The sequence below is a fragment of the Ceratotherium simum genome, chromosome 12, assembly GCF_057802395.1.
Source record: "Ceratotherium simum simum isolate JZ-2026a chromosome 12, ASM5780239v1, whole genome shotgun sequence".
NCBI classification, from domain to species: domain Eukaryota; kingdom Metazoa; phylum Chordata; class Mammalia; order Perissodactyla; family Rhinocerotidae; genus Ceratotherium; species Ceratotherium simum.
This window is the reverse complement of record NC_141911.1, coordinates 21,936,070-21,949,461: the sequence shown is the minus strand read 5'-3', so window position 1 is coordinate 21,949,461 and position 13,392 is coordinate 21,936,070. Positions and strand designations below refer to the sequence as shown.

The 13,392-nt window shown below is 38.9% G+C and overlaps 1 protein-coding gene across 1 annotated transcript in view; it reads left to right on the top strand.

Annotated features, from left to right (window-relative positions):
• The window catches only part of KLHL2 (kelch like family member 2), a 101,828-nt gene that overhangs the window by 13,251 nt on the left and 75,185 nt on the right, over positions 1 to 13,392 (top strand). Inside the window, exon 3 of the mRNA XM_087437450.1 lies at positions 10,270 to 10,376. Coding sequence (XP_087293576.1) covers positions 10,270 to 10,376 — 107 coding nt within the window. The remainder of the gene's footprint in view (positions 1 to 10,269; positions 10,377 to 13,392) is intronic.

The window sequence follows — 13,392 nt, the reverse complement described above, 5'->3', positions numbered from 1 at the left end:
GGTAGCCACTAGCCACATATGGCTAGTCTGAATTGAGATATTCTGTAAGTAGAAAATACATAATGGATTTCCAAGACAGTACTAAAAAAGAATGTAAAATATTTTATTGTTTTAAAAATATTGATTACATTTTGAGATGATAATATAGTGGCTATTTTGGGTTAAATAGAATATATTATTGAAAGTAATTTCACTAGTTTTTATTTTTTTACTATGATTAATAGAATATTGTGACTTGCATTATATTTTTATTGAACAGTGCTTGTCTAGGGTTTCTAACTTATCATTGCAAAGAATATAGAAAGAACACTTTTAGAGAAAAATCTAACTCTTTTTGGTGGTGGTGGTGGTGGTGGAAGTAGTTTTGAGGAGTAGTAATCTGCCCATTGTGAGGTAATTCTCAAGTATGTTAAGAGTCGCTGCAATGAAAAGAGTGACTTTAAAACTTGATTGAAGAATGAGTAGCTTTTTTTTTAAAAAATAAAAAGACTAATGTAGGGGCTGGCCTGGTGGCGTGGTAGTTGAGTTCATGCACTCTGCTTTGGTGGCCCGGGGTTTGCAGGTTTGGATCTCGGGTGTGGACCTACACACTGCTCGTTGAGCCATGCTGTGGCAGTGTCCCACGTGTAAAATGGAGGAAAATTGGCACAGATATTAGCTCAGGGCAAATCTTCCTCAAGCAAAAAAAAAAAAAAACCAGACTAATGTATATATTAACAGTATTGGTTTTATTTTCTTAGCATTTTGTGAAAGACATGTATTTTTTTCCCATTGTTCGATTTGTGAAGGTCCTTTCATATATATAAAAGCTTGGGCTAAGAAGGAGGAAGAGATTTAAACTTTCCCTTAACCTCTCTGTGCTATGTCTTCCTAAAAGCCCACCCTTCAGGTCCATCATTTGCTTGGTTCTTCTTTACTTAAATTAAAGATTCAATAAATGTTTATCTGCTGGATCCTGGAGATACAGTGATGAGCAAAAATAGACATGGGCTTATGGTTGACTGCAGGAAGCAGGCATTAATCAAAGAATCACACATATAATTCACTGTAAATTTTCATGGCAGTAAGTGCTCCAAAGGGGGGCTGCTTGGTGCTATGAAGGTGGATGACAGTGGTCAGGGAAGGCTTCCTTGAGAAGACAGGAGTAGTAGTGCTGAGATCTGAAAGCAAAATAGAGGTAAGGAAATGAAGTCAGGGTGGGGGTGGGAGAGATTAGAGAACAGCGTTGCAGGCACAGGGAATGGCAGTTCCCAGGCGTGTGGTGGAGAGTGCTGGCTTCATTGGAGGAACTGAGGGGTGGCTGGAATGAAGATGGCCAGGGGGTCACGGCAATAGAGGAGGCTGAGTGGGCAGGTAGGGGCCAGTTTACTTCGGGCCTTATGCATTTTGGTCTTTAGCAGGAGTTGTCATGGGAGGAAGCCACTGGAGAGTTTTAAGCAGGGTTGTGACATGATCAGATTTTCATTTTGAAAAGAACGCACTGGATTCTGGATGGAGAGTGAATTGGAGAGGGACGAGAGAAACTTAAACTGAATATTGGAGGTCTGATTTGCTTTCTAGTCCTGCTCTGACAACTTTTTCAATAAGTGGGTTTTCATTTAGTCTTTGAGAGACTGTATAGCTGGGATAATCCAGCAGGTCTGGCTGTGTTGTTTCAGTTGATTTAATCCTATTGCAGCAGTAGTTATTAGAATGTAAAATGCAGTGAGTACTAAGTGGAACTGAAAGAAAAGTAAGAAAAACAATCTGGTTATTTTAAGACTGAGATCTTTAATGACTTTTCTTTTTCTTGGAAAAGTCTGGAAAGACTTGGTTTTTTTTTTCCTGTGAGATCTCTCTTTTGCCGAGGAAGATTGGCTCTGAGCTAACATCTTTGCCCATCTTCCTCTATTTTGTACGTGGGACGCTGCCACAGCGTGGCTTGATGAGCAGTGTGTTGGTCTGCACCTGGGATTCAAACCTGCGAACCTTGGTCCGCCGAAGCGGAGAGTGCAAACTTAACCACTATGCCACTGGGCCAGTCCCTAGAAAGACTTACTTTTAATAGGCCTGTTCACATTTCCTTTCCCCTCCACTCCTGTGGGTTTCAGTAGCAGTGGCCTTCCACTGGGGGTGTGTGAGTGGATCTCTGTGGATCCAGCCGTGACTCCCTGAACTGCAGGGAAGGTAACATGTAGGGCTCCTTCCCCTGAGGTAAATGACCTGAGTTTTGGGACAGATTCTTTGGCCTTGGGCCAATTGTTTTACCTCTTTGAGCCTTCACTATAAAATGTGAGGAGTGGATGGATGGAGTGTCTCAAGTTCATTGCTGCTCTGACATTCTCTGAGCCTGTGAGACTTTTTCCTGTTTACCTGCTGCATGTCCTGTGGTGTCCTTGTGCTAGGGTTATTTAGCTCCGGCCTTCATTCACCTGTTTGGCTTATTTTGGGTGTGAGCTGTACGGCTGTGAAATAGTACCTTCTTGTTCTTTGCGTTGCACCATTTCAAGAGCTTGTGTGTCACCAGGCTGGTAGTTGATGCTGACTTTGAGAACAGAGAATGACCTTTGAATAGCAAGAGAGTGTTGGCTGCCAGGTCTACAACCAGGATGTTTTAATGAAGTCACTAATCAATAGTGTTTTAAGAAATGAACTGTCTTTGGGCTTCATCAGAACCTTTTTTTGTTTGTTTTTAATGTCATTCCTTTCTCTTTTACCCCTTAGAGCCAATTTGAGTAATTTAAAAAAAAAAAAAAAAAATCTCTGAAGCGACCTCCTCCTTGTACAGCTGAAAATCATTTATTGTTTCCTGTCCTTGTATCAACTTCCTGCTGCCAGGAAGAGGTAGCTGAGAGTGGTTTCATGACTTCTCTGTTCAAGAACTTCCTTGTTCTCACCACTCTGCTCTTGGGCTGTCACCTCTAATTGGTACATTAATAGCTGTACATTAGAGAGTGTTTTTATGAACCTTTGGCTGATGGAAGTGAAATTTTAGGAATAAAAGTCACTTTTTTTCCAGTTATAGTTGGTGTAAGGTGTGGTGGGAGTGGGAGGACAGGAGTTTTGTAAGGTTTAAGTTATAGAATTAATATGGTTTTCAGAAAACGAGTGTGAAATTTTCTTTAAACTAGTTTTTTGATGTTTTTTAAACAGAAGACCAAGCTATAGCTCTATGTCCCAGCCCAGTATCAGTTTGAATAACTTAAATTATTTGGTTTAAAAACCCTGTGGTCACTTCTAGGCAGTGTATTCAGCAAGTGTTTGTAAGCACCTGGTTCTCCTTTGAAATCAGCTAGCATGCCCAAAAGGCTGTGTGGGAGCCAAAAATAGTATCAGACTTGGCCCATGCCCTTTGAGTGTCTCTCGATTGCTGCAGGAGATGTACAGAGAAGAGGATGAGGTGGAGGAAGATTGTGTGCAAAATGTGGGTGCTGAAGAGGATTGTCACAGGAAAAATCCACCACGGTCCACGGAGGTGGTTTCAGCTGGGCCTGACAGGGGTGCAGTAGGATTCATACAAGGGATGGGAGAGGAAAGGCAGTTCCTGGTCTGGATAATTGCACGAGCTAGGGAGGGGATAAACGTAACCTATTGGATAAAGTGAATCAAGAGTTCATGGGGGGAGGGGAAAAGGGGCACATGTGTACTGTGATGGATGGCAACTAGACTTTTGGCGGTGAACACGGTGCAGTCTATACAGAAGTCGAAATATGATGTACACCTGAAATTTATATAATGTTATAAACCACTGTTACCTCAGAAAAAAAGAGTTCATTCTGGCTAGTCTGTGTAGAAAGGTTAGGAAGTGAGAGGACAGAATTGTGGCACGTTTAAATAGCGCGATGAATTTGGACTTAATCGTGTGGGCAGTGGGAGTCAGTGAAGGCTTTTGAGAAACAGAGTGGCATTGTAAGATTAATGATGATGGAGGAACAACCTGGCAGTGTAGTAAAGGGACAGGTCTAGACAGCAACGCATCTTTGTTTAGATTTCCCAAACCTGGGCTGGAGAGGGGAGGATTTTTTCAAAACACTAACATATTCAAAATCAAACCAATAGATCTTTACAGAGTGCTTGTTATGTGCAACACACCGTATTGGGTTTATGGAAGAGACAAAGAAGCAGACTAAATCCCAGACACAAGTTTTATTGAGAACATTAGACTGTGAGCTTTTTGAAATACCAAAACAGGAACTGTCAAAAGGTAGCATTTTGCCTTTAAAATAAATTAAGAAAAACCCCCAAAACTTCTATTTTCTAGAATATGGATTAAGACTGTACTTGAGCTTTAAAAATTTCAGTGAGTATTAGTGGGGGCTAACCTCTTATTTGTTTAGAAGGAAGATCATTTTGATCCTTAAGTTATATTTAGGAGTTGAAAGTTTTCAGTAGGGATAAATCATATGAAGCAATTCAAATGTTCACCTATATATTGTACAAAAGTCATAAATATTTTGTCATTCAGTTGTAAGAGCAGTTCTTACATTCCAGAAGATAATTTAAACCAAGGAGCCTGCAGCTCTCTCTCAAAGGAGTGCTTATTGTATTTTTCCCCCAGGACTTTTAGACTTGGTGGACCCAGATCACCACTAGGATTAGATTATCTGCTGTGCATCTGTGAAACGTTTGAGTTGTGGCTCTTCTTTGGTTATTTGTACTTTGTTGTTTAGATGGCAAGTGAATTAAACAACACGCTGAAGTGAATCTGCCTTTCTCTTCATAGCTTTATATCACTGCTTTCAAAGAGATTTTTAGGAAATTAGATAGGATGTGAATTTTCTTATCACTAGTTTATACAGTATATATATTTTTCTGTAATAAAACATCGTCAGGTTCTTTTGTTTTCATGTTGCACTAGAGTAGAATATAAACCATTTCTTGAAGGACAGAGCAGTTTGGAAGAGCCCCCAAATCAAGCCAACTTTTTTGTTGAGAAAATTTAAGAGAGATTTTGAAGCTTACAGTCTCAATTTAACTGGTAGTCTTCTACAGTGTTCCTTAAGCATTTGTGATGGATCTCTTTTTAAGTGGTGTTTATTGAGCGTGGATAGAATCATTAAACATTTTAAAAGGTGATGAATGGATGGTAGTAAATGAATTTACTAACCCAACTTTGGTTTTTTCTTTTTCCACGTTGCTGAATACTTAGCCCGTGTGAGACACCGCACTGCTTCAGCGTTTGCCTTCAGTAGCCCCTCTTAAATCAGATCTGACTTGGGCTTATTTCTTTTACGTTATTATAGCTAAGAGTACCTACCTTGTGATTTATTTTACCAGGTTTTTTTGAAAAAAACTTTTAATGAGGAAGTTTCCTTTGTACCTGTTTTACATTTTTTACCATGTCGTCAAGCTTTTCACCCACACATTCCAAAACTCACCTCTGCGTTACTGTTTCCCCTCTGAAATCCTTTAACTTCCTCACCTCTCTACCCTTCCCGCTCCCTACCGCCCTTTCTCTGTCCCTCATATCTTCTTTCACTTTATTTCTAATTGTTCTTTTCATCTTCTCCTCTCAACTGTGACCAAGTGTTCTTGCAAGTCCTCAAATCTAGAGACATTCCCTTCGCTTCCCTACAGATAAGCATTAGTAACATGCCTTCCCGCATGTCTTCTTGTGGCTCTGTTTTGTCATTTTTACCTGTCATTCTTCTATCTCAATTCTATCTGGAAAGAATGATAGATTCTCTTTCGAGGACCCTTTACTAGTTTAAAGCAGTTTCTAAATCACTGACTGTAGTAGGTTTTTTTCTGACTTTCTAAGTTGTCTTCACTACTTCCTGCTTCCTGTGTAAAAATCTCAGTGAGTGCAGATCTGTTGGGGAGACTGTGCTGTTCTTCAGGACTCTTATTGTGGTGGTGAGTCTTATTAAACCCAACATCTAGGTTTTCCCTGTCCTTAACTCCCACAGAAATTCAAGTTCAAGCCATCTTGGTTTAAGAAGAAAAAGAAGGAAGACAATGGTGATACTGTGGAGTTCTGTTGTTCTTTAAGATTATTGACATTTTAGCCAAGTTGCATCTGCTTTGTCTGTTAAATGACATTGTCAATTATATTAGGTTTAGTTAAATATGACTAATTTAGGTCAGCAGTCAGGAAGCCTTTCACCTTTAAAACAGCTTGTCTTCCTACCCCACCTCCCTACGTGCCAAGTAGCCCACACTCAGTGAATAGCAGCACCACGTCTGGCTTACCTTCTGCTTCCCGTCCAGTTTTTAATTTCCTCGGCTTCTGACCTCTTGCCTTGTTGTTTTTATGTCTTGCTCTTGTTTCTTTGTCCTAAAACCTGATGCTTTTCCAGAGATGGCTTTGGGCGTGTTCCTAGGCCGTGGTTTGTGTTTGCCCCATGAACTCTGGCTAACAGCTCATCTCACCATCCTGGCACCTCGGCTGTTTTTCCAAATCCACTCCATGTGGCAGGAAGTGCCTCCACATTTTCCCTGGCACCTGAGGATTAGAGGTGGACAGATGCCGTGTCCTCTCCCCACCACCCCCACTTACAGTAGAAAGTAAATTCGCGTTTCATGTGACTACTAATTATTTTTGATATCTTAGAGCCTCATGGCACATTTTACTTCAAGAAGATGTATACCCAGCAGTGATCGGTTTTTCTAGTCTTAGGAATTCATTCATTTTGTCTCAGAATACCAAAGGATATCTTGGTGTGTTCAGGCATGTTTCGTTAATTTTCAAAGCAGATTTTTTTCCTGAGAAGGACCAATTTTTATGATGTTTCTTTTAGGAGATGGAGTGCCTTTGATTTTTCTGTGCCACTGAGTTTTGCATAAGGCCTGTGTAACTCCTGTTCTTTTCCAGATTTGAGTTGGAAGCGACTTCTTTTCCAAAGCTTCCATAAGGTTGGGCCTGGCCTCTCTTGTGTCTTGTTCTCAAACACCCCACACCTGCCCCATCATAATAGTCGTAAGTTCATTTTGTAATTACCTGTTAGCTTGTCTGTTTCTGGTGCTCAACTGTAAAGCCCTTGCTATCAAAGACACGATCTTGTTTATTGTGGTAAATGACGTAGTGCTTGGCACACAGTAGCTGCTCTGGATATTTGATGAATGAATGAATGAGTAAATGCAAATTTTGCTAAGTAGCAACTCATTCTGAAAGCCCTTTCCTTCTACAGACCATTCCCTCATTAGATTTCAAATAATAGGAACATAAACTTAGAAACTCACCATGTAGACTCTGGGTATGAGCTGCTACAACAAGTTTCTCTTATTTTTATTGCCAGACTTTTCATTTATAACTCTCTTGTCCTCACCCACAAGTCATCCAGCCTTTTATGAGCATGCACGTTTGGAAAGAGGTAAGGGCCAGACTCAGTAGACACACACTGGCTGAAAGATAAGAAGGCTAGTCAGCTCTCTCTCGTCTTTGAGTGCTGTTTTAAAATATGTTCTTACTGGAGACAAAAAGATAATAAATTGAACACTAAAACTAAATATGTCCTTGATTTGTAACGTGGCCCTGAGACTCCATGTGACTCAGCCCAGGGTGTGGCTGTATACTAGTTTGGCAGTGTTTTTACCTTATTAGTTAACTAATCAACTAATAAGCCAGTAAGGCCGAGCTAATTATGTAAGTGACAACCAGCAGGTGTTGTGCGAGAAGGCTTGGATCGATTAATAATTGTAATTGAAGCTGAATGTAATTAATTATGTGATTTTGAGGTATTCAAGTGTAATTCCATTTAAGTTCCATCTTGAAACTAGAGCACTAAGAAGGATTACTGACAAAAGAAAAATAGGCATAAAGATGCACTTGACTCATGTTTGATTGTGTCCAGATCCTCTGGTCATGGTGAGAAAACCCAGATGGCCCTATTTTGGAGACACGGTGAGCAGCTCTGCTGACCCCTGTCCCACCCGCTCTCCTCTCCTTCGCTTACGCCCTTCTCTCTCTCCCCGCTCTTCTTGTTCCACAGCTCCTCATTGTGCTTTGCTCCAGGCCTCCCTGCAACAGCACATACTGTTCTCTGTGTGGAGTTCTCTTGCTCCGTCTCCATCCAGCTAAGCTTACTTGTTTTTAGAACTCAGCTTCAGGTCGGTAGCTGCAGGAAGCCTGTTCTGACCCCCAGTCTGCTTTGGATTCTCCCCTATTCCCATAGCATCTTTCCACTTTATCCTGTAATTTTTACATTGTTAGTCCTTGCTAGTCTCCTTAAGGGCAGAGATGATCTGGGAGAGCTTTGTTGAATTTGATTTTTCTAAATATTCTTGTAGAGCTAGTGCTAAAAAGCCCACTAAATTGGGCCTTTTGTAAACTATATGTAGAACTTCAGAAAATAGTTTCTGGTATATAGTATGTCAAATAATAAACTGGTGTTATTTATAATTTATATTTTCTATTCCTTGTTTTATTCAAGTGTTAACAAGTTTTAAAACCACACAGCTTAGGTCGTTTTGTGCAGTAGTGAAGAGGCTCTGGAGCTGGACTCTGTGGCTTGGAATCTTGGCATTGCCACTCGTGAGGACTTTGGGCTGGTTATTCATCTTCAACCTTGGCTTCCCCAGCTATACATTTTGGGAGTAAAGATCATAATAACACTTCATAAGATTGTGGTGGGGTCTAAATGAGATAATGCATGCAGGTAAAGCTCTTGCATAGTCCCCTCCTGAAAACACCACTGACTTTTCCCACCCTGGTGATTTGTGAACCCACGGAATTCATGGAATTGCAGAATGGTTTTATAGTGTCAGAGCAGGCAGTGGACTTGGTCAGTTTTTCTTTCCACACTGATCTGGAGGAATCATAAGTTAGTGACATGGAGTCACCTTTTATGCCTCTACTGTGAGACCTGCCTGATGTCGCAGACAGCATCGTGAGCCATTAAATCGGCACTACCCATGAGCTGTGCTTCAGTCTAAAGGGCGTGGCAGGCTCACCCCAGTGAGGCCCTGGAATGCAGCACCATGCTTTGTGCTGTGGTACTCCTTTTCCTTACAGTTTCTCTTAGACTGGAGGGAAAATAGATGCCAATAGAGTCTCTAAAAGTTTTGGTGTGAACTCCACAGAAACAAATTTATAAGCAGTGTAGAAAAGTAGAAAACTTCAAGGACTTGGTTAATCTCCTGAGAAAATGTTGCTTGTAAGCTACTAGAAAATTACAGAAGCAGACAGACCACTCTTGTAGGAAATAGGCAGACTAATGGAGGAGGTGCCAAGTGTGGCCTGTGTACACTATGCACATAAAGTAAGTGGCTTGGGTATTTGAGGTGCGGAAGGGACTTGGTTTCACCACATCTGTTTCAATCATTAATGATATGACTACCAGTAAGCTCAGTTTTAGGGTTGGAGCCTTCTTGCTTGTTCCGGAATAAGCGTCAGCAACATTTTTTGCCAAAAAGATATTCTGTGACATTTTTATTTAGTTGGAGAGTCTCATCTAGCAGCTTATATAGCATATAAAAAGTGTTCACTACATGTTTTGGAATGAATTAAAATGAATATTTTAGAATTAAAGGTATAATTATGTTTGCTGAATAATGGTTTGTTTTAAGGTAACAAAATGCTTTTTAATTTTGTATGTGGTAATATTTTCTGGACTTGAGGAATGAGATATTTTGCATTGGTAAAACGATCTAAGTTAAGCTTCAAATACCCAAATGCCTTTTAAGCAGCAGGGGGACTTGAATATAATTTTACCTTTGCTTGATGACCCAGGGTCATTTTAAATGTCTTTTTTTTTTGGATACATTGACCCAATTTAGTTTTCTACATATGTTTTATTTTGTCTTCATCTCAATGTCAGACTGCCGTCTGCCACTCCTGCTGATGCTGTTCTTCATTCAAACATCCTCCTCTTATACAGCCCGTTGATGGTTTGCTTCCAGTAATTTCCTATAGGTTGAAAAATCAGTAATCAAGGTTAGAAATATTTCTCTGTTAGACAAAGGCAAGAATCTGAGTGAGGTCCCAAGGCATGTTGGGCCTTTGTCATGACTGTTTTCTTTTTTTTGTCTTATAATTTTTTTTGTTGTTGAAATGACATCAGTTTATAACGTTATGTAAATTTCAAGTATACATCATTATATTTTGACTTCTGAGTAGACCGCGTTGTGTTCACCACCAAAAGTCTAGTTGCCATCCGTCACCGTACACGTGTGCCCATGACTGTTTTCAATGTACTTCATGTTTAGGAATCCTGTTTTAAAGGATAGCAGTTTCTAGTTAGTCTCAACTTAAGAAAAGTGACCTTTTACTGTGGTATTTTTGCATAGGATGCTCAGTACATTTATCATTAGTATCATTAAAATTTTTTCCTCTCTCTGCTTTGTAAACAGTCAAAATTTGCTGTGCGATGTCACAATTGTGGCTGAAGACATGGAAATCTCTGCTCATAGAGTGGTGCTGGCCGCCTGTAGTCCTTATTTTCACGCCATGTTTACAGGTATGAAATATTTTAGTTGTGAGTATTTTTTAAATGTATACAGATCTGGGCTTTTCTGTCCATATTAACATTCTACTTTTATGAAATTAAGCATTGTGATGGAAGAAAGTGCTCTTGCTCTGTTCTAAATTCCTCCTCATCTTTGGTTTTCATTGTTGTAATCATGTTGTGTGTATGTGTGCATCACATACACATACAATTTTATGCTCAGTTTTCCCCCTTTACGTTTATATTTACATATACTGGCTCAGTTTACTTTCTTGACATTTATAATAGCTTTTGGCACTTTATTATTTTGGCAAAAGAAAAGTGCTTTCACTATATTTTACATTTTTTCAAGTGATTTTCACATTTGCTTCATCCAGTGTTTACAGTGAACAAAAAGATGTTTAATGTCCTTTGATTCAGAAATATAAGAAAATAGGGTGGATACTTAGGCAACTGTAAAAATGTATAGAATGATTTGAGTACTTTTGGAAAAAAAGTAATTTGTGCTTGCTACATTTGAAGTCTTCAACCTCATTCTTTAAAAAAACTTTTAAAATATATAATCCTATACAAAGAAATGAAGTTATTCTCTTTTCCAACAATGAGCTTATAATCTTAGAGTACTGGTAAGACAAACAAAATATTTATAAATACAAAGGTAGTTCTACAACAAAACACAAATACAAAGCCTTTCATACTTTAAAAACTATTAAGTATTTTGCCAGATACTTTATGGAATACAAAACACTGTAAGTGTGCTTCCCACCCAGTAGTTTATTCAGTCATTGGGGAGGTGAGATGTGCACACTTGAAATAGAGAATAGTGTTTGGAAGATCTGTTTGCCCAGGGCAGAGACACAGATGGTGAGGACTGTGATGGGCAGCATTGAGAGAAGCCGAGCTGACATTTCCTGAGACCTAATGGCTGTGAAGGGCTTACACAGATGAAGATGAGTGCAGAAGGCCGTGTGGAGAGAATGGGCTTGTGTTTTTGGGAGTAGAGAGGAGTCTGGAGGCTGCTTCACTTTTCAGCCTATTGCAGTCTTTCTGTTCCTGAACTCAGTTAAATAATCAAGAATGTAGGAAGGATAGCAGAGGGGCTGTGAGCCAAGTTGGGGAAGTGATTTTGGAGGGTGCCTTTAGCTGAAGTCGATTTGAAAAGTCAATACTAATGAAGTGGGACTAGTCAAATTCTTATATCCTGAGGTTCACATTAGTCTCTTGGTATATATTTTATTTATTATTCCTGGACACTTTTCTAAACAGAATCTCTAGGCTTGTAAGAGGAGGGTTCAATCCAGAATGTGTTGGCCTAATTTAGAAATTCACTAGTAAAGTGCTGTCTCCTGTAAGTGGCCTTCCTTCAGATGACACTGCTAGTGCCACTTCCTGGTTGGAATTCCTTGGACTTTTGGGATCACTGATAACTTCATCAGTCTGTGCTTCAGTTTCCCCATCTGGAAGAGGGGGATGATGATATTACTCACTTCCTAGGATTTTTTTAAAGATTAAATAAGATCATATATGTGAATTTGTTAGCACTTTACTTGGCGCATATAAAATGCTCCATTAATGTTGGCACTAATTATCACAGTCGTCATCATTTTTTACTCTCAATTCCTAAATGTCTTTACTTTATATACTGTCAGAATAAAAGATTGAGAAAGTCTTAGACTTTTAAAAAAAATTTTTATTTATTTTTATTTTTTTTATTTTCCACAGTTACAAAAATATAGTGATTAACTTAAAACTATAGGATCAAGGTCAGTTTCCTTTCCCCTCAAAAGGCAATATGTAGAATCTCCAAACTCCCTGAGCCTTAGACATTCAGAGACGTGGATGCTAGAGATGGGAGATCTTATTATATCTTTATCTTTCTTCTCTGTTTACTTTATAATCTAAACTATGTTTCAGTTTCCCTCTTTTTTTTTTTTGTCTAATGGTTCTCAACTCTTCATGTTTTAGCTGATGTGCAATCTATGAATATGTGAGCTTTGCCTAATGATCGGAATGAGGCCCTGAAGACATTTTGATTGTATAAGTATTCCTAGTGTATCTCAGTTAACTGGTAGGTGGATACCTCTTGCAGTTCAGCCTGTTTCTGCCTGAGAATACTTGGTCAAATTTTAGGTTGTTATGTGCTAATATAGATGCAAAGTAGGGATACTATGTTAATTTCTGGCACATATAAAATGTGCATTGAGTACCTCAATTGTGTTTTTTTTAACAACTTGACTGATGCATATTTTACATGAAACTTACTCATTTCAAGTGTAGAGTTCAATGATTTTCAGTAAATTTACTGAGTGGTACTGCCATCACCATAAATCAATTTTAGAACATTTTTATTCCCACATAATGTTTTTGAGGCTCATCCATGTCATAGTATATATCATCGGTTTGTTCCTTTTTATTGCTAAATAGATTCCATTGTATGAATGTGCCACATTTTGACTATCCATTCACTAGTTGATGGACATCTGGGTTTTTTCCAGTTTTGGACTATTACGAATGCTGCTGCTATGAACATTCATGCGCAATTCTTTGTGCAGACAAATATTTTTATATCTCGGGGTAGATACCTAGGAGTGGAATTGCTGGGTCATATGGTAAATTTATAATTTACCTTATAAAAAGCTGCTATGCTGTTTTCCAAAGTGGCTGCATCATTTTTCATTCTAGTCAGCAATGTATGAAGGTTCCCATTTCTCCACATCTTGTCAACACTTGCTGCTCTCTGTCTTTTTTTTCCATTGTAATCATTCTATTAGGTGTGAAATGGCATCTCTTGTAGTTTTAATTTGCACTTCCCTAATGATTAATGATGTTGAGCATCTTTTTATGCTTATTAGTCTAAACTTTTATGGTTCTTCAGCAATAGGTGCTATTTACCTTTCTTGCAATCTTTGTATGTTTTCTTTTTTTGAGTCCACTGAATAGTCAACAGTTTGGCAGAGATTTGGTAAAGAAGATACAGAAATTTGGTCTAGGTGGTTTAGTGTACATACATTCATTTAAGATTTTCTAG